Source organism: Botryllus schlosseri, chromosome 3 (genome assembly GCF_051294905.1).
Source record: "Botryllus schlosseri isolate E-star chromosome 3, Bs_hap1, whole genome shotgun sequence".
In the NCBI taxonomy this organism is placed as follows: domain Eukaryota; kingdom Metazoa; phylum Chordata; class Ascidiacea; order Stolidobranchia; family Styelidae; genus Botryllus; species Botryllus schlosseri.
In genome coordinates, this window is record NC_137238.1 from 38,214,822 (window position 1) to 38,242,499 (window position 27,678).

The window sequence follows — 27,678 nt, forward strand, 5'->3', positions numbered from 1 at the left end:
TTCTCGTCTCCACGCAGGTTCCGAAGCATGAAACTGCTTTTTAAATGTTCTTTGGGACCCCCTCTATTCATAATAGGGTGATAAGTTCTTCCTACCAGTTCTATTAAAAGTGAAAATCGCCATCGCGTCTGGCACATCTGAATTCCCGTATTAGGCAATTTCCTACATAATTTACGCTTGGATATATTTCGATGGCTCTCGTCTCCACGTAGGTTCCGAAGCATGAAACTGCTTTTTAAATGTTCTTTGGGACCCCTTCTATTCATAATAGGGTGATAAGTTCTTCCTACCAGTTCTATTAAAGGTGATAATTGACATCGCGTCTGGCACACCTGAATTCCCGTATACGGCAATTTCCTACATAATTTACGCTTGGATATATTTCGATGGTTCTCGTCTCCACGCAGGTTCCGAAGCATGAAACTGCTTTTTAAATGTTCGTTGGGACCCCTTCTATTCATAATAGGGTGATAAGTTCTTCCTACCAGTTCTATTAAAGGTGAAAATCGACATCGCGTCTGGCACATCTGAATTCCCGTATTAGGCAATTTCCTACATAATTTACGCTTGGATATATTTCGATGCCTCTCGTCTCCACGTAGGTTCCGAAGCTTGAATCTGCTTTTTAAATATTCTTTGGGACCCCTTCTATTCCTATATGGGGAAAAAGTTCTTCCTACCAATTCTATTAAAGGCGAAAATCGCCATCGCGTCTGGCACATCTGAATTCCCGTATTAGGCAATTTCCCATATAATTAACGCTTGGATATATTTCGATGGTTCTCGTCTCCACGCAGGTTCCGAAGCATGACACTGCTTTTTAAATGTTCTTTGGGACCCCCTCTATTCATAATAGGGTGATAAGTTCTTCCTACCAGTTCTATTAAAAGTGAAAATCGACATCGCGTCTGGCACATCTGAATTCCCGTATTAGGCAATTTCCAACATAATTTACGCTTGGATATATTTCGATGGCTCTCGTCTCCACGCAGGTTCCGAAACATGAAACTGCTTTTTAAATGTTCTTTGGGACCCCCTCCATTCATAATAGGGTAATAAGTTCTTCCTACCAGTTCTATTAAAGGTGAAAATCGACATCGCGTCTGGCACATCTGAATTCCCGTATTAGGCAATTTCCCATATATTTAACGCTTGGATATATTTCGATGGTTCTCGTCTCCACGCAGGTTCCGAAGCATGAAACTGCTTTTTAAATGTTCTTTGGGACCCCTTCTATTCATAATAGGGTGATAAGTTCTTCCTACCAGTTCTATTAAAGGTGAAAATCGACATCGCGTCTGGCACATCTGAATTCCCGTATTAGGCAATTTCCTACATAATTTACGCTTGGATATATTTCGATGCCTCTCGTCTCCACGTAGGTTCCGAAGCTTGAATCTGCTTTTTAAATATTCTTTGGGACCCCTTCTATTCCTATATGGGGAAAAAGTTCTTCCTACCAATTCTATTAAAGGCGAAAATCGCCATCGCGTCTGGCACATCTGAATTCCCGTATTAGGCAATTTCCTACATAATTTACGCTTGGATATATTTCGATGGTTCTCGTCTCCACGCAGGTTCCGAAGCTTGAACTTGCTTTTCAAATATTATTTGGGACCCCTCCTATTCATATAAGGGTGAAAAGTTCTTCCTACCAATGCTATTATAGGTGAAAAACGACATCACGTCAGGCACATCTCAGTTCGCGTATTTGGCGCAATTTCCGGCATAACTTACGCCTGGATATATTTCGATGGTTCTGATCTCCAAGATGATTCCGAAGTTTGAATTATTTTTTAAATGTTATTAGGGACCCCTTCTATTCATATAAGGGTGTAAAGTTCTCCCTACCAATGCTATTATAGGTGAAAAACGACTACACTATATAGCCTATAGTATATATCGTTGGTGCTCATCTACAGAATGGTCACTAAGTTTGAAATGACTTTATGAATGTTATATGAGACCCTTTTCTATTCATAACAGGGTAAGAAGCCCTCCCATCATTGGATATTTCATGTTGTAAACGATAACAAGTGTGACACATCTGGATTCGGGTACTAAGCAATTTCAGATATAATTTGTGGCTACATCTATCTTGATATTTCTCATGTACGGAAAGGTTCCGAAGAATAATATGACTTGACATTGTAAGGGATATTTAAGTACATTTCTAGTCATAGCAAGGTAAGAAGTTCTTCTTTCTTTGACTGTGATATGTTAAAAACGACATCAAGTCCGACGAATCTGAATTCGTGCATTAGGGAATTTCCGAGGTTATATGCGGCTATATATATAATCATTGACTTATATTTTTCATCTGAACAAGCCACACACAATGTACAATGTGATAAGACACAATGTCATGTAATGAACAGATGTCGAACGCCGCGCAGTTGTTATCCTTTTAATTTCACATCCACCTCGGCCTAGAGAGAGTGTTCGATGTCACAGTTCTCTTTGATGTTGATCTTGTTTTTGAAGTCGCGGCGCATTCTACTAGTTCTTGCGCATTCCTTGTTAGTGGCTTCTTTCGTCGAGGCTTTTTTCGCCGTAATAACGGCGACAGCGGGGAAGAGGGGCCCAGATAAACCTCCGACGGGTCCCCAGAATGGTAGGCGCTTATCGTCACCACTACGCTATGTCCCCCGCGATATATTTCGATGGTTCTCAGCTCCATGCATCTTCCGAAGTTTGAAACGGCTTTTAATATGTTGTTTAGGATACCTAGTATTCGTAAAAGGATACCAAGCTATTCCAACTCTGGCTATAATGTATTAAACACGACATAAATGCAGGTTAAAATTATCTGGCAACCGCTTTTTATAATATTCGAAAATTTTCCAATCGGAAATATATAATGCTCCCATCGTAATAATCAGCGTTTCCCATATCGCGTACTTTTTCTAATAGAATCACGGTGGTGTGAGAATGGGCATAAATAGGAAATTCGTGGTTCGAACGAAAGCGGGACCTTTTTTTTATTTTTATTTTTAGTCATCCGACCGCGAAGTGGGAAAAATTTATCATTTTTTTCTCCGGTATTCTAAGTTTGGTCAATGATATATATACATTGGTTATATATTAGGCTTACCATATTTCGGAAATGAAAAAAGAGGACACTTTTTCAGAAATTTCAGACAAGCAAAACTGGAGAAGAATTCTCAAAAACAGGTAAATTTCACCCGCTTCATGATCGGATGACTAAAAAAAAAAAAAAAAAAAAAGGTCATCACTTCCGCTCAGAGCTCAAAAACACGTTTTTCACTCGCCAGGTGGATGACTAAAAAAAAAAAAAAAAAAAAAATGTCTTTTTTTCGCTCAGAGCTGAAATCACCCCTTTTCCCTCCGAAATACCCGCCGGAGGACGTATGGTAAGCCTATTATATATATGGTTGCCAGTAAACTCGCCCCAAAGTAAATTCGGCCCGTCGAATTCGGCCCTTGGTCACTTTGGCCGTCGGTGAATTCGGCCCTCGGTAAATTCGGCCCTCGGTAAATTCGGCCAGGGCCAGAGTAACAAAAACAGTTACAATACCATTACCTGACCTGAACCCTAACCCTAATCCTAACCTAACTCTAATCCTAACCTAACCCTACTCTTAACCTAACCCTAATCATAACCTAACCCTAATCCTAACCTAACCTAAGCCTAATCGTAACCCTAACATAATCCTAACCCTAACGCTAATCCTAACCCTAAACGTAACCCCTAACCTCCAAATCACTTGATAATATTATAATTATGTAATATAATACACATTATTAGTTATTAGTTATTAGGTTTAGGGTTAGGATTAGGGTTAGGTCAGGTTAGGATCAGGGTTAGGTTAGGATTAGGGTTAGGTTAGGATTAGGGTTAGGGTTAGGTTAGAATTAGGGTTAGGATTAGTGTTAGGGTTCAGGTTAGATAATATTATAATTATGTAATACAATACACATTATTAGTTCGTAATACAATTTCACACAATGTTCTCCGAGGGCCGAATATACCGATTGAATTCGGCTGTCGGTAAATTCGGCCCCGTAAACATCGGCATATATATATACATATATATATTTATACGCATACCCTGTTCCCCAAATCACTTGATAATATTATAATTATGAAATTAATTCACATTAATAGTTGGTAATACATTTTTGTAAAAAATTCTCCGAGGGCAGAATTGACCGAGTAACCAGTGAATTGACCGGTGAATTCGGCCGTCGGTAAATTCGGTCCCCGTGAATATCCGCGCTATCTCCCGTGATTACGCGATCTACGCATACCCTGACATCCAAATCACTTAATAATAGTATAATTCTGTAATTAATTCATGTTAACGGTTGGTAATACATCTTAATACAATATTCTCGGTGGGCCGAATTTACTGATGTAATGGCCGAATTTGCCTGGGCCGAATTTACTTTGGGGCGAGTTTACTGGCAACCATATATATATATATCATTGGTTTGGTGGTGGTGGGTGGGCAGCGTGGCCTGTCAATCATTCACGGTTGGATAATAATCCATGGAGCAAATTGGCGGCAGTTGCCTTCTCTATGTATAATTGTATATGTTTTGCTGGACTATATATTTCTACATTATTTGGCAGAAACTATACTGGGAGATATTATCATATGCACAGGCACAGCTGAACGTTTGATATAAACTAGACAGGAATCACATTTTTTGAAAAAGGACGTGATGTCATAAAGCCGAAGTCTAGATTGATTATAGGCTTTGTTCTCAATTCATTACAGTGTTCTTGAGTTGCTTCCTTTGATCTTTTGACAATGAAAGCGCTTGAAAACCACTCGTTCGTATGATGCGTGTATGACGTTCCAGTTCATATAAGATCCCTCACTTGGATTGCGTTGAATATAATGGATAATATATTCACAGGAAATAATTCTTACTTTTGAGCTGAAGTGAAATTTTGTCACTGGGAAATGAAATATTTGGTAATATTATCAAAAGATTGCAGAAAGCATGACGTACCTATACGGTAACCTTGTTGGTTTGGTGTTAATGAATGAATTCCTCTCATGGTTTATGATTTACTCAATAGGTTAGGTCTAAATTTCAATGCCCGTAGTGTATTTTTGTCGTGACTATAGTGAAATATTTAGTCGGCAAATCTAGTGTTTTTCCATGAACAAGAAGGGGATGTAGAACGGAATCCATAATGGAATCACTATAGAATGTTTACATTCTATAGAATCACCGTCCATGGCGCGCGGACGGCGCGGTCACATCGATTACCATTGAAAAAAATCGTAACTACCATCAATGGAGTAGATTGACACCACACATGATAGTATTGTCATTAGTATTCACTATATAGGCTATTGTTTTGACTTATGATTTTGATTATGTTGACTAGTAACTCTGAGTGAAGCATTTGAACGAACCTTACTTGGTATAGTCAGGAAACGGAATGATGTTGCAAGTAACTGTGAGAACATTGGATGAGCGGTCGAGGAATTACTCTGTTCAAGATGACGTAAGTCTATAAACCTTCATAGCAACGCCATTTTCATGTTATCTAATACAATCTGTCTCCATAGCTGTGGATCCTAACCCTTGTTGGGATGACTAAGAGTCAACTTTTGGACATGATTTGACTCGACGAGTTGCATAGTTGTAATTACTTGAGTCATGACTCAACTTGAGTCACGGTTTTCTGATGACTTGACTTGACTCGGCTCATTTTATCAAAATACGGAAATGACTTGACTCGAGGGTTGCCAGTGAACCCGTCCCTCGGTGAACCCGTCCCGTGAACCCGTCCCTCGGTGAACCCGTCTCTCGGCGAACCTGGCCCTCGATGAACTCGGCCTTCGGTGAAATCCGCCCTCGGGAAATTTTGAAATTAAGTGTATTAACAAGTATTAATATGAATTATTAAACTAATAATGTTATTATCAACTGATTTGTCGATCTTGTAAGGAGGTCAGGGCATGCGTAGATCACGCAGTCACGCCTGTTTGGAATTGGTGTCCTGTGCTCACACTATATTTCATTTTTTAATTATTTTTTATTAAATTACTTTAACTTGGAAAATCGTCGCTGCTCCCCTGATATATCAGGCAAAAAGGCCAGCGATTCCAATCAGGCAGTCACGGAGTGATCAGATCACGTGATCACGATTGCGTGGTCGGCTCACTGTTGAATTGACTTGGCGAGGGGCGGACGTGCGACGTTCGACATCCTCGTATCTGTTCATGACATCGCATTGGGTCTTATCGCATTGTATATTGTGTGTGACTTGTTCAGATGAAAAATATATCCCAACAATTGTTATTGCTCACATATCAACCACGCGTGGTCTGCTCGTTATTGCAACTGTAGGTTGAGGTGGGTGTTAGGGTTGGGTAGGGTAGGGGGGGGGGAGACATTAGGGTTCGGGGAGTGGGACATTGGGTTCGGGTAGGATACTAAGGTTGGGGGAGGGAGGATATTAGGGTTGGTGGAGGTGGGATATTAGGGTTGGGGGAGGGGGGATATTAGGGTTGCCGGTGGGGGGACATTAGGGTTGGGGTAGGATATTAGGGTTGCCGGAGGTTGGATATTAGGGTTGCCAGTGAATACAAAATTTCCCGAGGGCGGAATTCACCGAGGGCCGAGTTCATCGAGGGCCGGGTTCACCGAGGGACGGGTTCACGGGACGGGTTCACCGAGGGACGGGTTCACTGGTAATCGACTCGAGTCATTCTGACTATTGACTCGTCTTGGACTCGAATCATAGCGCATGACTCTAGACTCAGACGGCCAAGACCGACATTTCATTGTCATTTCGAAGAATAGTAAAGTAACCACACTATTGGGATTTTGTCTATTGGTACTTGAAAATGAGGCCAGAAACTGCGAAAAGTGAGAAAAATTAATATAATGTAAATGTGAGCCCTTCGATATCACCAAATAGAGTTGTATGAAGTGGGTTCAACAAGACTTTGACTGGAAACTGAGTAGCCTGCTCAAAACAATGACTTGGACGCGGACTCGAGTCAAAATACTGTGACTCGGACTATGCTCGCTGACTTGGACTCGGACTTGACTCGGTGGTGAATTGCAAATGACTCGACTTGACTCGAGTCAAAACTATAAGAGCGGGATTGACTTGTGACAAGGAGCCTTGTGACTTGGTTACAACCCTGACGTTTTGATACTCTGGTTTGATTCACGACTCAAAGCATAATTTTCGAGGGATGGTAATTTCAAGTCAACATGTAATCTATGTTGGCCTGATATCTTCACTGTTTTCGACTCGTTATGACGGCGTGTGCACACAATTTAACGATTGTGAAGGCTAGGCTTACCATATTTTTTGATCCCAATGTGTGGACACTTTGTACAGATTACAAAAAGGAACAGTTGCAGAGTCTAGGGTGGAGTGAAAAAAAGAAAATTTTGAATTTCAAAAAGTGCCTCTGATATTTGGCCCCAAATCAAAAATGAATAACTTCTATCATAATTTCAGGTTCTTACGCCCTCTAGTGGCCGAGCTTATTCACCAAACCAGTCGAAAATAGCTAATTTTGCCATATCCTGATAACTGCTTATGCTAGAAAGCCAGTTTTGGGTTTAAAATCTGTGGAAGCAACATGTTTCTATCTCACTTCCATAGAACTTTGTCCTGAAAATGTACAGAAAAAAAGTTACAAGCAAATTGTCGATTTTTAGACCGCCATTAAAAGTGTTGGATGGTTGTACCAAATTTGCAATGCTGATTAGCATGTTACTGTTTGTTGCATTGCTGCTTTAACAACGAAATCTTGTTTGAAGGACTTATCAGTTGATTTTTATATCAACCAAGTATAATTTGGATAGTAGAGAGCATGATTGAACTTTCTTCATAGTTGCAAAGGAGCTACATGACCATTGGGTTTGGTGTAATGTATTTTCCATAAATGAGTTCCTATTGCGCGAAAAGTCAATAAACTGATGTTGAAATTTAGTCAACTAACTCGGTATCACTTACAGGAGCTGCTGCTGCAACTTGTGTATTGCAAGATGTTGGAATAATCAACTAAAAAAGTGATTCGTTTGTGGTAGATCACGGCAAATTACGAGGAGAGAGAGAGAAAGGTGCAGAAAAGAAATACAAAGAAGAGAAGCAGAAACTTAAATCTTGTGTATGGACTCTACTTCGATGGAAGAAAAGATGACACTTTGAATATGGTTGAGGCACCCACTGGAAAATGCTCTATGACAACAGACCTGGAGGAACATATTGTTTTAGTAGGATAACCAGGTGAGTATTACCTCTGTCACTTGTCAGTTGTCACCTCCCAATGGAAAAGGTCGTATTTTGGCAAGAAATATATCGGTTTGTTTCCAACACTGACCTCTGCAAAATCCCATCTGTTGTGAGATCAGACGGTACAGCTTCAATGACAGGGAGATTCAAAGGCTGCATTCGTGCAATGGAAGAAATTTTACAAAGACCACTTCAATGGGCTATCTGCTTGCTTCATGATAATGAGCTGCCATTCTACATATCCGCCTTGAAAGTTGTAATTTATAATATTGTATTGCGTGTTTGAATTACGCATTGCTGTGAAAACATATCTTAATGGCAGCTCATTACCATGAAGCAAGCAGATAGCCCATTGTAGTGGTCTTTGTAGAAGTTCATTGCACGAATGCAGCCTTTGAATCTCCCTGTCATTGAAGCTGTACTGTCTGATCCCACGACATCTGGGTTTTTGCAGAGTTTGGTGTTGGAAATAAACTGATACATTACTTGGCAAAACACGACCTTTTCCATTGGGAGGTGACAAGTGACCGAGGTAATACTGACCTGGTTCTCCTACTAAAACAATATGTTTCTCCAGCTTTGTTGTCATAGAGCTGGGGTGGGCAAACTACGGCCCGCGGGCCGCATGCGGCCCGCAACACCGTTTTGTGCGGCCCGCGAGAGTCTCAAGAAAATTATTAAAAATATTGATTAAATTTTTTCCTAATATATTTTATCATGTTAATTTTAAGGTAAATACTTCCTATATTATTTTTATTTATAATGTCTGGCGCGACAGCCCGACCTCAACTCAAGGCCCACGCATTTTGAATGTGAACTGCTAAACATCACAGAAATCCTAAACGGAATTGATATAATTCGGATCACGAGTGTGATTTCAGATTGGCCACTCCAACAACGTTTATTAATTTGAGTGCTGTACTCGGAGAAAACGATTCGCGGGTGTATTAGGTAGATTCGTTTTCTGTATGAGTAAAACAGGGGTGGGCAACCTGCGGCCGTAGAAAGAAATTTGTGCGGCCGTGGACGTGAAATACAATTATGATGTGTGTGACATGCAACTTGAATTTACAAGTCGACTCCCGATTTCTTGAAAGATTTTCATTAGTCTTGAAATTTTATTCGCGCTACGCGCGATTCAAGTTCACTTCCTTTTTCGATTTTAATATAGTAACGCTCTTTGCCATCAAAGCCCCACAGAACAGATGCGAAAAGAAGAGGAAAATGATGCGCCTCATATAGAAATACCAAATCGGAGTCGTGTGCACCTCTCTATACCGACAATCTGATAGGAGGTCAAGAAATAACATGGAGCTTGCAACAGAGTGACTAACATCAATTGGCCCACCCGGAGATGCATCATCATTTATAACCTACCTTAAATTCTCGAAAACACCCCCTCCATCAACTCTACCGGTGAATCTGATCATATGGGCTGAGAAAGGTTAAAGTTTGATAGTAATATGTAAAACTACAAATATTATTGACGAAATTCATTAGTGATCGTGATTTCGGTTCGTATAGTAAGCCTATATCATTTAATAGACGAGTCCGGAGTGCACCGGAAATAGACATGGTTATTTGGCGCCCAGCCGGTTCGATAAGAATATGCTCAAGAATGCGTCCGTAGGCTACATGAGTAGTCGAAATGCAGCCGTGAATGGCCAAAATGTTGGCCACCCCTTGGCGTAAAAGTAGGCTATTTATATTTTATCTACACATTGTAGAAGCGTGTTTGAAGGTAATATGATTTTGATGCTGTCAGCATTGTGTGTCCTGGAACTGACCCAAAAGTGGGGTTAGCAAATCTATGAACATATAGCTGCGCACGGATTTCAATTTCAGTCCCTTTTCTAAGAATCGGGACAACCGACTTTCATCCCTATAGTTTTGACAAATTGGTTTTTGATGTCGACCAGCCTATGAAGTCTCGCCACTGTTTCTGACGCCTGTACGATTTCCTCAAAGCAATGTTTGGTTGGTTTCAAATAAGCATATAGATTATCTCCATGTACGCGCTATATATTCAAATACCAATATTGTGTTTTGGTTTATAATCCCAAGTTTATATAGTGCGGCCCGCGAATGGATCCAGATGTTGAATGCGGCCCGCGAGCTCAAAAGTTTGCCCACCCCTGTCATAGAGCATTCTCCCATTGGTGCCTCAACCATATTCAAAGTGTCATCTTTTCTTCCATCGAAGTAGAGTCCATACACAAGATTTAAGTTTCTGCTTCTCTTCTTTGTATTTCTTTTCTGCACCTTTCTTTCTCTCCTCGTAATTTGCCCTGATCTACCACAAACGAATCACTTTTTTAGTTGATTATTCCAACATCTTGCAATACACAAGTTGCAGCAGCAGCTCCTGTAAGGTCCAATACATTATACCGTTCACAAACTCTTGCCAAGTTGATCCCCAACATATGGTTTTGGTTTGATGGTTGAGCACCTCCCATAAAAGTTGAATCATTACCAGAAGATGTTGATTAAGATTGCATTGACTCTGAATCACTTTGATTAAAGCTGAATTGCCCGATAGAACTGCTGGCACCTGCATTAGAATCACCGGTTGTTGGATTGAGCTTGACTGCCTTCGAAATCTTTCGTCAGCTGATGAAAGAGGCACAGCGTCAACCAAACATTTTCCCTTGCGCTCTGCTTTCTGATCTTCAAATCTTTCGGTGCCATCCTTAAGCCACATTGGAGTGCAATTTTATCTCTCTGTTTGCTATCGCAGCAGAAGATGCCAAAAAGCCTATCAATATCTTGCAAGAACGTAGTTTCCATTTCTTTATAAGAATTTGATGTTCTAGATTTCTTGTGATACCGAGTTAGTTGTCTAAATTTCAGCATCAGTTGATTGACTTTTCGCGCAATAGGAAACTCATTTATGGAAAATACATTGCACCAAATCCAATGGTCATGTAGCTCCTTTGCAACTATGAAGAAAGTTCAATCATGTTCTCTACTATCCAAATTATACTAGGTTGATATGAAAATCAACTGATAAGTCCTTCGAACAAGATTTCGTTGTTAAAGCAGCAATGTAACAAACAGTAACATGCTAATCGGCATTGCAAATTTGGTACAACCATCCAACACTTTTAATGGCGGTCTAAAAATCGACAATTTGCTTGTAACTTTTTTTCTGTACATTTTCAGGACAAAGTTCTATGGAAGTGAGATAGAAACATGTTGCTTCCACAGATTTTAATACCAAAACTGGCTTTCTAGCATAAGCGGTTATCAGGATATGGCAAAATTAGCTATTTTTGACTCGTTTGGTGAATAAGCTCGGCCACTAGAGGGTGTAAGAACCTGAAATTATGATAGAAGTTATTCATTTTTGATTTGGGGCCAAATATCAGAGGCACTTTTTGAAATTCAAAATTTTCTTTTTTTCACTCCACCCTGCAGACGTCACTGTCATAATTTTTGGGTGATATTGATGTGTTGACTAAGAAATTAGCACTTTTTAAACTATAGGCCTACTCTCAAAGTACTATAGGTCTACCTGTCTTTCGTCAATTCAGCCCACATTTCGCCTGCTTATGGCCTTTGGGGTATTCAAGTTAAAAAGGAGGACGAATTGCCAAAATGGAGGACAAATCCTAAAGGAGTCACAGGCTACATAATTATGATAACTAGGGCAAGTTTTTGCAACTTTCTTTACAGCTTCCGGCAGCTTCCTAAATACTCATAAGTTATGTAGCGTGGTGTTTTAAGCTGTATGGAGGAATCTTATATCGGAACTTTTTTTTTCATGCAACTTTTTTCATGCAAAATTTTGTATTTTTTTTCTCGATTTGTCATGGCACTATACGTAAATAGATCGCTTGATTATTTCACTGTTGTTTAGATTTGAGGTCCTTTCTGATTTGACGTACATTCAGGCTAGACCGCTGAAAATGATATTTTCACTGTGTCAATTTTTGGGTCAAGTGTAGAATACGGCCAGTGATCCCCATGACCATCACTGATCATTGTTTCACATTACGCCAACAAATGCTTCCCATGAACACGTCAAAATAAACTGTTTGTTTTTTTGCCTGTGGCGTGACGGATATTAGGGTTGTCGGAGGGGGTTATTAGGGTTGGGGGAGCAGGGATGCTGGGAATATTAGGGTTGCCGGAGGTGGGATATTAGGGTTGGCGTAGGTGGGATAATAGGGTTGCCGGAGGTGGGATATTAGGGTTGCCGGAGGTGGGGTATTAGGGTTGCCAGAGGTGGGATATTAGGGTTGCCGGAGGTGGGATATTAGGGTTGCCGGAGGTGGGATATTAGGGTTGGGGGAGGGGATATTAGGGTTGGGAGATATATATCCACCACCCCAACCTTAATCTTGGGATGGCCTAACCCCAACATCCCACCTCCCCCAACCCTAATATCCCTCCCTCCACCAACCCTAATATCCACCCCTCCGGCAACCCTAATATCCCCCTCCGGCAACCCTAGTATACCCCCAACCCCAACATACCAATAACCCTAATATCCCCCCTCCCCAACCCTAATATACCCCCAACCCTAATATCCCTCCCTCCACCAACCCTAATATCCACCCCTCCGGCAACCCTAATATCCCCCTCCGGCAACCCTAGTATACCCCCAACCCCAACATACCAATAACCCTAATATCCCCCCTCCCCAACCCTAATATACCCCTAACCCTAATATCCCTCCCTCCACCAACCCTAATATTCCCCTCCGGCAACCCTAATATCCCCCATCCGGCAAACCTGATATAACCCAAACCCTAGTATACCCCCAACCCTAATACACCCCTAACCCTAATATCCCTCCCTCCACCAACCCTAATATTCCCCTCCGGCAACCCTAATATAACCCAAACCCTAATATACCCCTAACCCTAAAATCCCCCTCCGGCAACCCTAATATCCCCTTCCCCCAGGCGCGTAGCCAGGGGGGGTTTCGGGGGTCGGAACCCCCGACTTTTGAAACGCGAAACCCCTTCCATTTACGCGAAACCCCTCTCGATGCATTTCAATATTTCGTCGGTCGGTAGCACTAGCTAATTTGTAGCACGCTATTGCGCAATGATATGACCAATAGATATGATGGTCTTTTTCTCGCGTCTTCTCTCGTGTGCACAGTAGACGAGAGAGGGCTTTCTTTCACGTGCGTGCAAGGGAGACAAGGTCGTTATATCGTATAATGTAATCACAGTCACAGTGTAGCTGCAACTCGTGGCGTCGCTTTTCTGAATGCGCGTAATCAGTATTAATAATATCGGATGTATTGCAGTATTCACCTCACCGGCGACGCGTAATTCATAATTGTCGCGTGGTCCGCGATCTCATCAAATCTAGAACTCTATTAGGTCTATGCTTCAACAATTGGATGCTTAATCTCATGCATTCACCGATACACGGCAACGCAACTTTGATCTACAATTTGCCGGCTTAATATCAACAAAGAACAAAGAAATAGCAACAGGTTATCTGAAGAACACTGTATTCAAACGGCATTCTTCAATCTACGCTAACATTTTTTTGCTAAAATCCTTCAACACAAGCCAGGCTTGCGCGCGGCCAATTGTCGGGCCTATTGCAGTTACGGTTCTTCAAGCCAGTAGAACTAGGCTGGTTAGAGACGTGATAAATCAGGCTAGCAACGATTGCACCCAGCTCGGCAAAAACTAACGAGAATCGATCTCGCTGAGATGATTGCCAAATAAGTCATCGATTGGCGCGCGCTCGGCAATCGTTGCTAGCCTGATTTATCACGTCTCTAACAAGCCTGGTTCTACTGGCTTGAAGAACCGCATCTGCAATAGGCCCGGTGCGAACTATACCATCGCCTGCACAATCGCATCTGCTTTGCCTGTCCCGCACCAAATCATCGTTGGCTTACACAACAATCGCATCCGCAATATGCCTGATACGAAAGATATCATCGCTAGCCTAACGATCCCGTCTCAGGCCTAGCATGCTTTGGCTCCTATCTCTCGATGGATTGTATGCGGATTTGCGATTGTGATTAAAGAATGACATCGCTAAACTGAATGACATGGAATGTCCGCAATCGACCTCAAACATGTACGTGCGACGGTGCGTACATACTGGATTGATTTTCGCTAATACTTGAACATAACCATCGGAAGATGTGTGTCAATGCTTGAGTTATAAAAGATGAGAAAGGTTTGAAATTGAACCACCTGAAATCGGTGCCATTATAGAACATTCCATAAGAACTCGGACATTTTGACTTGTGCAAATCGTCGCCGAGGTTACGTAATATGCGTTGATATGCGCGTAATACGCGTTGAGAAAGCTCGCGTATTAAATTGTTCGCGAGAGATCAGGGACTCGCTAATTAACAGCACGTCCGGACACGTTGGCAAGCTTATCATACGCGTAAGTTCGTCAACGAGAGGCGATTGTATAATCGTCATTTACGCATTACTTAACCCTAATGAATTGATGCTATAAAAATCGAAACCCCGCCCTCTTCATATCAAACCCCTCCCATATTTTTCGGCTGGCTACGCGCCTGCCTTCCCCAACCCTAATATACCCCAAACCCTAATGTCCCCCATCCGCCAGCCCTAATATCCGTCTCTCCACAGGCAAAATGAAAAAGAATTTATTTTGACGTGTTCATGTGAAGCACTATGAGTTTTGACATGTTCATGTGAAACATTGATTGGTGATGGTCATGGGGATCACTTTCTCGAAGTGGCCGTATTCTACACTTGACCCCAATTTTTCAGGCTATTGATTTTGTTGAAGTCGCCAACACTGAGTTTTGCTACAGTGCCTTGCACGCAGGTCGAATGGAGTATCTCCTAACCTAATCATTTCAAGGAACTTGCCCATTAATGCAACGTTTTAGTGCAACTTTTGTGAAAACTAAATGCAACTTTTTACTGCAACTATTGTGAAAATTAAATGCAACTTTCCACGGATTTGAATGCAGCAAAATCTTGCCCTACTGATAACCCTATGAAGGCATCGGCATCCAATGTAGCAGTAATCTATCAATGTTCTAATCTATATCAACGTATGACCTCGAGGAACTTCTGAGATTTTCTGGAACAATGGTTACGAACAACCGATGTAGGGGCTTCTCAGATTTTGCGGTCCCACAAGCGCTGTGACGTTTCCACCACATATTATGGTTATTACTATCGGTATATATAATGAAGCAAACCCTTTCCCAGATCACTGTACGGGCCTTCAAAGAACGCATCTCACAATCAGTGAACGTTCCAGCGGAAAGCCAACGTCTCCTCTTTCGGGGTAGAGCCTTGGACGATGATTCGTTGCTGAACGCTACTGGAGGTCAGTCCTGCCATGTTTACCAGGCTTGTACAAACTACAAATCTTGTTCTAGTTGGTGATTTTAAAGAAGAAGCAACCTAGTTCCAGTTATATCAGGAATAATTTAGTTGTAGAACAACAACAACAACTAGAAATGAGATGCGGTATTCTCTTGTGTGATATTCATGCAGCCATTTCTGCTCAGAGTCATCTCCTGTCACAGTAGGCTAGTCAGGAGGTGGGTTTGGGGGGTCGAAACCTCTCCCGTTTCATCAGATCCGAATCCGATATAACAAAAATGACTGGGTTGCTTTAGAATTGAATTTAGCAAATTGTGTTTGAGCTAGGTAGTTGAGGATTGTTGAAGGTCGTTAGTTCTAGTTCTTGTTGCGCATTTTTAAAATCCAATAGTTCGTGCAAGTCTGATACCTGAAGCATTTCATCCATGTAATCTTATTGCAGAAATCAACGGCAACGTGGTCCATCTTGTACAGGGAGCACCACCACGGCTGGGAGGATCTGAGGTGAAATTTGGGGTCTAGTGTACTTTATTATTCACGTGGGTGAAGTTGGGTTGTATTGCGATATTTTGGTGACTCGGCTGGAAACGATACATTTTTTAAAATATGGAAAATGACTCGACTTGATGCAATTTGGGTCAAAACCATAAAAATGAGATCGACTTGCGACTCGGGAGCTTATGATTTGTCACAAACCTTCTTTGCTGTCTTTAACAATCCTCTCCCTTTTCAGCGACAACCTACTACTCCCAGTGGCAACCCTCGTACAGCGGATCCGACTGCCAGGTTTCGTGTTTTCGCCATCATTTCACAAAGAGGTGATGACTAGAGCCAGACTAATTACTAGGTCGATATTTTACCTAAAAAATGGAAGATTTTGACATTTTTTTACCTAAAAAAACATCATTTTTACCTCACGTACTGCAAATTAGGTGTTTTGCACATAATGTAAAAATTGCACTAATTATCTTCATTTCTGGTTGGAACTGTCTGTCCTTACGAAGTAGTTTGGCTTGGAAAAACGCTTTAATAATGAACTTGACTACATCCGTAAAATTTTCATTGACAACGGATACCCAGAGTATGTTATTAAGCGGACAGTAAGTAAAAAGTTGAGTCATTGGAATGATACCAAACCAGAAGAAACCCCCGAAGTAATTTCTCGTGAAAATAGGGATGTGTACATTCATCTTCCTTGGATTGGCCCGGTTTCTTATCGATTTGAGAAACAGATAACTTCAGCAGTCTACCGCTGTTATCCAGCGGCGAAAACCAATGTTGTTTTTACCACGATACCAATGTTTCCTGCAACCCGAAAGGACGTTCTCCCGGCTATAAAACAAAGCAACGTAATTTATGAATTCAAGTGCCACTGCGATTGTCGGTACGTAGGAAGAACTTCCAAACGGTTGCAGGGCCGTATCAAAGAACACATTCCACCGTCTGTCAAATCTTATATCTCAAATTCGCAGCATAACAATCCGCTTGTTCTTGAACATAACCAGGCCATGGGTCAAAAATCTTCTATAGGCAAACATTTACTAGAAAATCATACGTGTGCTGCTAACTATCACGAGGACATGTTCTCTATATTGGCTAAGGGTCGCAAATTATTTCATTTGTCTGTTCTTGAGTCCACCATCATCACTATGAGTAAACCTAGTCTATGCCAACAGAAAGAATTTGTGTATCATTTGAAAATTGCGCATTAACTTGTTTGCTTCACTATCTCCATGCCAACGCTTCAGCTCTCTCGTTTTCTAACTTTGTATATTTTTTGTATGTGACGTCATAATTAGCGATATATAATATTGTTGAACATAGTTATTTGAATTCTCGCCATATTGCTGACGATATCCCCCTGACGAGGGTCAGCCGAAAAGCTTCGGGAATAAAATGAATATTTTATTCAAAAACGCTTTTGACTTGAAAGCTCACAAATTTTCACATGAAAAAAATTGAATTTCAACGAAATCTGGCCCTATGAAGAATTCCAGTACTTCATCATGTATTATGGTAGAAATAATTAAAAGCTGTTGTACTACAACGGAAGGTACTTGCGAACATTCTCGGGTAGAAAGTGTCTGTCTTTACTAAGTTGCTTGCCAAAAATGGAGAAATAACGTAACAGCAGCAGTTGTTGGCTGACAACACTGAAGTTCGGCAGCTCAACAGAGTGTATGCACAACTTACAGTGTCGCCGGCCAACAACTGCTGCTGTTGAACGTTCTTTCTCCATTTTTGGCAAGCTACTTAGTGGTTCTACCCGAGAATGTAAAGTATCTTCCGTTGTACTACAACAAATTTTAATTATTACTACCATAATGCGTGGTGTAACTACTGGAATTCTTCATAGCTCCAGATTTCGGTAAAATGATTTTTCTTCATGTAAAAATTTGTCAGTCTTCAAGTAAAGAAAGTTCTTTCAGGCCAAACTACTTCACAAAGCCAGACACTTTCTGCCAGCAATGAAGATAAGTAGTACAATTCTAACATGATGTGCAAAAACACCTAATTTACTTACATCAGGGCAAAATTTTGCCCAAATCAAGTTTTTCAAGGTCACTAATATCAAAATTTTTATTTTTTTATTCAAAATGTTCCGTTTTTCAGGTAAAAAAAATCGCCCTGTACCTATAACTTACACATTTCCAGATGCAGCCTTTCGAGTTTAATTCATGTCCAATCATAGCAATTGCTGTAAAGCTGTTCGAGTGAATGCTCTGACGTTTTGGAAATGTGCTTTTTAAACCTACATTCAATATCTGCTGGTGATATCGGCATTGTCAATGCTAGAGTGCTAGCTTTTTGAATCGTATCTGCTAAAAATCCGATATTGTTTGTGCTTTAGTCCATCAACTTGCGGACACTGCAGGTTTAGATCTGAACCAACTTGCCGGAGCAGAAAGCGTGAACCTTGTTAGTCTTGCGAGTATGGCAGACCAAATTCGTATCGTGGAGGATCGCATTTCTCGCCTGGAAAGATGCGTGAGTACTCATAGCTAGGGCACATTGATTAGAGTACTCGAATATGAATAGAGTATCAATTCTAACGAGTCGATTAGTGGGAGATGATTATTTTGAGTACTAAATGATACTCTCAGTCAGGGCTGTAATGACTCGAGTCACGATTTTTTGGTGACTCGACTTGACTCTAATCATTTTTTCAAATTTGTAAAATGATGCGACTTTACCCGAGTCGATTTTTGTATTGACTCAACTTGTACTAGAGTCGTTGTGCATGATTCGGTCCGAGAAACTAGGACAGCAAAGACAAACATGTCATTGTCATTTCGAAGAATAGCAAAGTCACCACATGATTGGTATTTCGTCTATCAGTCCTGATACTTGAAAATAGGACCAGAAACTGTTAGGACTGAGGAAAATGACGATATTATGAATGCGAGCCATCCACATCTCTCGAGCAGAGTTGAAAAGAGTGGTTTGAATCGGATTGAACTAAAAACTAAGCAGTGAACACAATGACTTGAACTCGGACTCGAGTCACAACACTATAACTCGGACTCAACCCGCTACGCACAACCATGCACTCCTCGCCACTGAGACTTAATTTTTCAACGAGACTTAGAGCTCGACCGATAATATCGCAGCCTACGAAACATGTAGTTCAAAGTCATACACGCTACTTATTTTTTAACAATTAGGCGACGCACGTTTTTACAAGTATCTTGTTTCAGATCTATGGCCCCGATTTCGCGATAGCATCACGGCAAAGCACCAACACTGCAAGCGAACCCGCCACTGTGAGTGATAATGTGAATCACTATCCGATTACTTCTCCCCTCATATGAATACAGATATTACATTATTTTGATAATATATTCATGACATAACTATATTGAAACCCAAAGCTTTTCGAGCTGACACTCTTCAGGGGCAATCGTCAGCGGAAGAAATATTTCAAAAACTTGCATCTAGCTACATTGCATACAACCTCTCAAAGCTTTGGGTTTCAATATATTTATGTCATGAATATATAATTAAAATGTATATTAAAGTTCTGTACCCCAAAAAGTCTCTTCAGATGTTATATCATGCCACATATATAGCCTAGTATAGGTATGAACATTACCACTTCATAAATATGTACTGTTGATGGATGTATTGCAAAATCTGCAGCAATGTGTTAAATATATTTTTTGCTGTCTATATTCTGGATAATATGCTCGTAAAATCTGTTGAAATTCGTTAGCCTACCACGGTACCACCCTCCCGGTACACTTCCGAATTTATTTTTGATCGATTCCTAGAAAGGCGTTATGCGTGTGAAGTACATGTTTTTGTGTCTTGTGTTACGAATAAAAATCTATCCATCTACTTGCAAAATCCAACCCGTGTATATTTCAGAGCCGTGCGACGCAGACTAATTCGTCACAGGATACTTCAAACGCTCGGTAATCTATTTGTATCTAGCCTTGAAACATTTATCAATTTGTTTATCAATTTTATCTCTTATGTGAATGGAGCTTTCATCATTTTTTTCATCAAATATATCAATCTTTTACTAACTTCATCACTTTTTCATCAACTTTTCATTTAAAAAAAGAATCAAATTGTTGTCAATGTGCAGGCATTCGAGAATTCATGGCATTTGTGAATTGGTCCGAAAAAGCTCGGAATTGGAGGCTCGATTCGTCCCGTTTCTAAACAACTACGCCGGTGTCTTGGAAAGATATTCGGATTTTGAGAGCGTTGAGGTGAGACGTGTGGATTTTGTACAAGTTACTTGATTTTAAAACAGCACAACTAGAGCTTGAACTACTTCTTATTCAAAATGCGTGACTTTAAAATTCTGCTGGCAGAACGCCGAGTTTCAGAGGATGGACGAGTTTATCACGCAATTCATGGAGGCTCAGCGATCCATCGGAGTAATGCATCAAATGCTCGGGAGGATTGAACTTCCGGTGCCCGAGACGCCCTCTCGTTCCATACTGGTTGACGGTCCTGATCACGCCCGGACCAGATGTGAGTCTCGCTTGTCACAAGAGGTGGTTAGATAGGAAGAACTGCTTTTTCTGAGCACGCAAGAAGATTTTGGTTACGTGTACTCATTGTGCGGCTTATTCAAGGGGTCATGTCTCTTGCAGGCTCCTTGCCATAATAATTATAGTTTTGATACTGTTTTCTGCTGTGGAAGCCTTGAAACTTGATTGGTTATATCGTAGCATACAATGCATCTATTACAAAGCTACACAGTATGCAATATGCATATTAGGGTTGTTCAAAAATAACTTTTTATCCGGATGACGGGGATTCACTGATTAAATTGTTAGGTTGCGTAAAAAACTATGTACACCAAATTTGGCTGAATTCCAACCAGTAGAAGCCTCCACAGGGCCAATTGAATTTTTTGAATTTATTATGAAAATTTGAAAAATAATTCAAAATTTTCTCTCAACCCCTTGAAATTGGTAAATTACCCAAAAGAGCGACGCATAACAATTTTTTCTCACTTCGAACTGGCAGAAGCGAAGTTATTGCATTGGTAAGTTTTGAATTTGCAAAAATAGCATCGACGGTTGGTAATCCCTGAGTTATGAATGAAAATCTTAAGTAACATTGCTTCTATGTGCCGGAATTGCGTCAAAATTATTTTGGATTGATTTGTGGATCACTCAAAAATTTCATGGGGTTGACAGTAAAATTGAAAAAAATATAAATCATTTGTTTCATAATAAATTTAAAAAAATTCAATTGGCTCTGCGGCGGCTTCTAATAGTTGGAATTGAGCCAAATTTGGTATGCAGTATAACCCTAGCGAATGTTTGTAGATGTTATAGTTGTGTTTTATCTGACTCCAGAAGGTTGCGTTTACAATTCGCTGCGTGTTTCTTCTTTCGACGGACCGGCGTAACCGCGCCGTACGGCCTTGTTGGCTGACGTACCACGACCTGTCTATTGCACATGTATTCGATGGATCACACTGACGAATATATTTTGTTTCTGTCTCCACGACTTGTAAATTTATTGAATCACTTACAGTAATGCAATGGACTTCCGAATCGGCGAATAATGATGAATGAATGAATGTCTATGTGGTATTACATGCGTATATCTCTCATAGCCACGAGAGAGTACATGCACCAAAACATCGTACGATTTCATATTTTGTTATCTACGTTCACACGACAAAATATACGACTCACAAATGTCTTATCGGGTCTCAGTTCAGGGAATTACGTAAGATTTACCAACTCCTTATTGAATATTATTAATTAATGGCGTTATACCAATATATTTCGTTAAATGCAGCATTTTTTTAGGCAACGCAACAATTTAATCAGCGAATCCCCGGAATCCGGATAAAATAGCTATTTTTGAACAATCCGAACGCACATTAGTAGAAATGACACATACGTGCGAATTTGTAATCGACCCGCAGCACTATCACAAAGTTCAATGAAGTAGGTAGCCCATGAAGTAGCCATTAGAAATATTCTTTATGGTTGCATGAAAGGTGCCTATTATAATTTTTCACATCTTTTTATTTTAGTGTGATAATGAGAGATACTTGACTTGATGACTCTATCATTCAGCTATGTTGTTTCAATCACTTTGCTTCTACGGGTTGAAATTTAGTTGAATTAGTTGAATTAGTTGAATTTAGTTGTGTCTTATTTCTCAGCTACAATACCGCAGTCCGACCAAACCAATCGTGGCTTTCGTTCACTGCAAACCGGCCCCGGATTCCAAGTCCGACTATCTCGTCACAGGCAGGATGCACGACCCCTGTGAGTATTTTTGAATAGTTTGGATAGGCTTGTCATGACTTGAGTTCTCATTTTTTTGTGACTCGACTTGACTCGAGTCATTTTCTTGAATATTGGCTCGAGTCACTCTGTGTGCTGACTCGACTTGTACTCGAGAGTCACTGCGCATGACTGGAACAAGTCGTACCACTCGAGACTCGGACCAGAAACTGTCTGCTAACAGTTAGGATGTACCTACTAAGAATTCAAAGAGATTAACCCTAACTCAGATTGACTCGGATGCGAATTAAAATTGACTTGACTTGACTCGAGTCAAAACTATAAAAGTAAGATTGACTTGAAACTTTTTGACTTGGTGACACAGGGTTGTAACCAAGTCGCAAGGTTCCGAGTCACAAGTCAATCTCACTTTTATAGTTTTGACTCGAGTCAAGTCGAGTCATTTTCAATTCATCACCAAGTCATAGTGTTTCGAGTCGAGTCCAAGCCATTATGTTCACTGTTCAGTTTTTAGTTCAACATAGCTCGACACACTTTTTTTCAACCCTGCTCGAGAGATATAGTATGGTTCGCATTCATAATATAGTATTTTCCTAAGTTTTAACAGTTCCTGGCCCTATTTTCAAGTATCATCATCATAAATGTGATCATTCGACATCACCAAACAGAGTTATTAAAAGTGGGTTTAACAAGACTTCAACTGGAAACTGGCCAATCAACACAATGACTTGGACTCGAGTCATAATACGATGGCTCGGACTCGGCCGTCTGCTCGCTGACTTGGACTTGGACTTGATTCGGTGGTGAATTTAAAATGACTCGACTTGACTTGGTTGGACCCCCTGTTGAGAAACACTGAACTATAATGATCTAGATATCTAAGTCTGCTGTAAATCTTCCCCATATGTGCCAATTGTGACGATGTTCTCCCTATGTACACCAATTTGTCTTATATTTCTCAGCGAAAACGTTTCTGTTAGACCGCGCCGATCGGGGTCGCGTGGTCACTCATATTCAACCAGTTCAAACCAACCCACCTCGCTTCTTGCAGGACGCCTAACCCAAGTGAGTGTGTTGGGGAGTTGGGACCAGGGTTGCAATGACTCAAGCCGCAATTTTTTGGTGACTCGACTCGAGTCATTTTCTCAAATGCGGTCACCCAACTTGAAACCAAACTTGACTTGACCTAGGGTTTAGAAATTCTTGATTTGAAAAAAATGGTATCTGCAGTGGGAATTTCTTTCATTAGGATATTGGATATCATTGAAAGACACGTTCATAATTAACAGAGTTGAATTCAAAATCTTATAGCCAATTACCATACAATTGAAGCTATTTATAAATTTGACGTTAATTGAACTCCGGTTTATTTCCTTCATCAGGCTGATAGCTCTCTTTGTCCTAATAAACATTTGTTGTGAACGTACTTTTGAACAGACTTGCACAACCTAATTAATCTAATCTAATTTGTGAAATGTTCCCATGGTCTCATACTAATTCTAATTTAATATCTGGTTTTCCTTAAAATGCTACGGGAAAACTGTATTTGCAATTTGTGATGCAGCGTTTTTTTTAGACAACTTAACCATTTTCTAGCCAGACTAGCCAGTAAAATTTGAACAAACCGCTTGTTTATATTCTCCTGGTGGATGTAAATTATTTTTAGAACTTTTAATGTCATCGTTACTGAGAGCTATCATAGTCATGCTGGCCAATCTTTGCAGGGTGATATCTTGCGTAACCCGACCAACAGGCGTTCTACAACGAGCATCTTTGCATCTACACAACGTGAGTGTCCACATTCATTTATTTATCAGTTTTATTGACATTTTCTGTGATATTTTTCCAGTTTTATCAACGTTTCTACTTATTTTCCAGCTGCCTCCACGTCATCTCTGCAATGTGAGTACCGACATTCATGGTGGTAGTTGTCAAGTTTGCAGAATATTGCGTTGTGTTTGACAAATAATATCGGAATCATTGTTTTCAACAGCACTGAGAAGAAGCCAGCGCACCACACGAAGGCCGAGGCGTCTTGGCTACGACTCTCGATGTTCGGAGCAAGGTCAGTATACTGGAAGGTAGCTGCTCTGCAGTAGTTGTATTTTGAAGTATGTTTCGTCTGTTACCATTTGTCTGATTCTGCATAGTGACTTGACACCTGATAAGTCACAATAATTTTAGCAGGGCTGTAACCAAGTTACAAGGTTCCGAGTCAAAATTCAATCTCACCTTTTATAATTTTGACTTGAGTCAAGTCGAGTCATTTTTAATCCACCACCGACTCAAGTCCGAGTCATCATATTGTGACTCGAGTCTGAGTGCTTGAGTACAAGTCGAGTCGATACACAAATGGAGTCTCCAAAAAATCGTGATTCGAGTCAAGTCATGACTCGAATCATTAATCATTACAACCCTGGATTTTAGTATAGTGATATTTCCTCTTTATACTGGCCTTCACAATCATTTTTTTTTCAGACAGGTTCGCGTAGAAAATACACGCAAAGAAAGAAATACCATCATTGCCAATCGTGGCTTGTTAGAAATGCTTGAAAGAGAAAAGATTTCGAAATGCGAGTTTTATCCGTCTGGATATACGTCACGATGTGGCAAGATATTGAGAAGAAACACTCGCAGACTTGCAGAATTGGACTAGCTCCAACACCAGATGGAGCTACTGGATTTTGTAAATCTGCAACTAGAACTACTCACTTTTCAAAGCTCGTAACTAGAACCAGAATTATTGGTTTCGATGGCAAATACTCTTAAGACAAAACTTGTGCAAACTACTGGATTTTGTGCAGCAGGAACTAGAACTAACGACCTTTTAAAACCAACCAATCGACCAAAACACAGCTAACAAGATTTAATTCAAACCAACTGATTTATTTTCATTTTATTGGATCAGTAGAAGTTTAAAACGGGAGGGTTTTCGACCACTAAAACCTATCCCTGTGTGGAAATCAAACTTCCCATTTGTAGCCGCTCGGCAAGTGTAAAAATTGATGACATCTATTCTACTTCTACTTGCTCGCTACTTTGCCAACCTCTGCAAATTCATTTGTGTATCGGCCCGTGCGTTTTCACTGCTGCGCACTGCGCAGCCTTTTGAACCGTACGTACTACATGTAAGGTTACGAGTCGCAAGTCAATATTTCTTTCGCAGTTTGATTCGAGTCATTTTTGGGTGACAGTAAAAGTTCATTGAAGTTGCAGAGGGACGAGTCCAAGTCGCAATGTTCAGTGCCGAGCTGAAGCCGTGTTCAATTCGTTTCTTTTTACAATTCAGTTCGAGTGATATTGAATCATTCAAATTCATAACACAATCATTGCTCTTACTCTACCACGTATAACCTGTGCCAGGGGTGGTCAAGCATTTCGCTACTCACAGCCATTTTGATTACTTATGTAGCGCGTGGCCGCATTCAGGGGCATATCAGTAGTGAACCAGCTGGACGCCAATGTTAAATTTTCCATTTCCAGTGAACTCCCGACTATTCTACTTTCCATATCGGCCTACTATACGCATCAAAATCACAAGAGGTCATACTACGACCAGTTACTGGGGCCCAGTCGCGCGAACATATTTTCAGCTGCTGAAATCGATTTTGTCGCAAATATTAGTAGTTTCACACATTGCTATCAAATATTGTTTCTCAGCCCCTGTGATCTGATTCAGTGGTAGAGTTGATGGAGGTAGTCTTTTTTGTGAAAATTTAGGGCAAGTTATAAATGATGATGCATCTCCGGGTGGGCCAATTGTTATTGGTCGCTTTGTTGCTCTTTTTTCTTGACCTCCCATCAGACTTGTCGGTATAGTGGAAAGATACTTGATCGCCCAAACGTACCAAAAATAAATTTCAAGATTCATTGAAATCTCCCAAAAATTTCGACAGCCTATTCGTAAATTCAATTTGCATGTTGATGACTGCCATCACATACTTAATTGAATTGAGTCGACAGCCGCACAAATTTCCTTCTACGGCCTCAGGTTGGCCACCCCTGATGTACTGTATTTTCAAGTATACAATGCAATTCTCTTGTCAAGTTAATGGTGCCGAAAACTGATTATATTAGCACTGTTATTTTTTCTAAAATCCTGCACACACTACACTGTTTTCGAAGTGCATTATTAGTATTTTCGTATTGATCGAGCCATTGCATAATCATCATCATTCATTCCTAAAATATATGCATTATGTTATAGTATTTATTATTTTTTCTGAACACACGATTCAAGGTGCTGAACATTGAATTCTGTATTTGTATTTACAACACACACTGTCTGAGCCGTTGTTGACTGCGATTTCTTTAAGAGACAATCTTTTCATTTCTTAATAAATTAACAATTTCCAAGTCATGTGCGTATAGTATATTGGCAAACCAACAGCCCTTTGGTAGACGTTGGCCGGTTATGCACAACTGCCTAGTGAGTTGCTAAAAGATTTGTCACCAAGTTGATCTTGCTTTTGGAGTTGCGACTCTGAAGACGCCATTCGAGTCATTTCAACTATTCATCATAGTCCTAGTATCGAGTCCGAGTATAATAGAAGTCGGAGCGTTCAGTGGTCACGGAGTTCAAGTCAGGTTCAACTCACTTTTTGGAAACTTACTTGATATCGGATGCATCACATTCGTGATATATCTAGTTATCTACTCATGTTTCTCACTCTAACATTCCATTTATCATTAACAACGTTATCAGAACACCACAAGACTGCGAGACAATCAAGAAATAGGAAGATTTCGAAACGGACTTGTTTTCGAGTGCTGCGACTCCCGTCTGGGCCTAGGTGATGCAAGAGGGGGGGGCACGCAGAATAAGATAACGTAAAAGGACAAGCGACAAAAAGATGGGCCGTGTGTTGGCGAGGACGATATATCAGATCGGGGTCCATCATCATAGGTATAAGCTATTTTTAACAGTTCAATACACCACAAAAATGCGATACAATGAAAAGGCAGGAAGATGTCGAAGCGACTTGGAGTAGTCTATGGAATCAGACACCCACCTTGGTCTAGGCTATGTAAAGAGGTGGCATGCACACTGAATGAAAGTAAAGAAGATAGTATAGAAAAAGAAATCGACAAGAAATGGGGCGGCATGTCAAGGGAAGCGAGATCGATAGCTCGAGCGAGATAGTGTAATGGTTATGCGTCCGGCTTCTCGAGCGGTAGGTCGTGGGTTCGATCCCCGGCCGGGTCATACCAAAGACTCGAAAAATGGTATCCGCAGCTATCCTGCTAGGCGCTCAGCAATCACGGATAGCATGGAGGAGAAAAAAAAAAACGGGGGCGCAGACTAGATGACCTCATGGGGCCGTATCGCAACTCCGTCGCCAAAGCATCTCGATGGTGCAGGCGAGAAAGAATATCATATCTCTCTCTCTCTCTCAGTAAT

At 40.7% G+C, this 27,678-nt stretch overlaps 1 protein-coding gene across 8 annotated transcripts; it reads left to right on the top strand.

Annotated features, from left to right (window-relative positions):
- The first annotated feature begins 4,587 nt into the window (after window positions 1-4,587).
- Window positions 4,588-26,637, top strand: LOC145435191 (large proline-rich protein bag6-like). 8 transcript variants are annotated; one of them, XR_013913732.1, is made up of 16 exons: window positions 4,590-5,488; window positions 15,427-15,547; window positions 15,989-16,050; window positions 16,280-16,364; window positions 18,398-18,534; window positions 19,245-19,310; window positions 19,915-19,961; window positions 20,138-20,264; window positions 20,370-20,532; window positions 22,193-22,298; window positions 23,240-23,342; window positions 24,002-24,065; window positions 24,156-24,179; window positions 24,271-24,342; window positions 24,760-25,342; window positions 25,382-26,637. XR_013913732.1 is itself a non-coding variant. In XM_080312512.1 (15 exons), exons 1-15 carry the CDS (start codon window positions 5,423-5,425, stop codon window positions 24,828-24,830), a joined length of 1,290 nt encoding a protein of 429 aa, XP_080168638.1. In that variant the 5' UTR covers window positions 4,589-5,422; the 3' UTR covers window positions 24,831-26,637. The 8 variants fall into 8 exon arrangements, 5 of the variants coding, with proteins under 5 accessions (XP_080168641.1, XP_080168638.1, XP_080168642.1 ...); XR_013913733.1 differs by lacking the exon at window positions 25,382-26,637 and having other exon boundaries at window positions 4,589-5,488; window positions 24,127-24,179; window positions 24,756-24,825; XR_013913734.1 differs by lacking the exon at window positions 25,382-26,637 and having other exon boundaries at window positions 4,589-5,488; window positions 24,127-24,179; window positions 24,760-24,821.
- The last annotated feature ends 1,041 nt before the right edge of the window (window positions 26,638-27,678 follow it).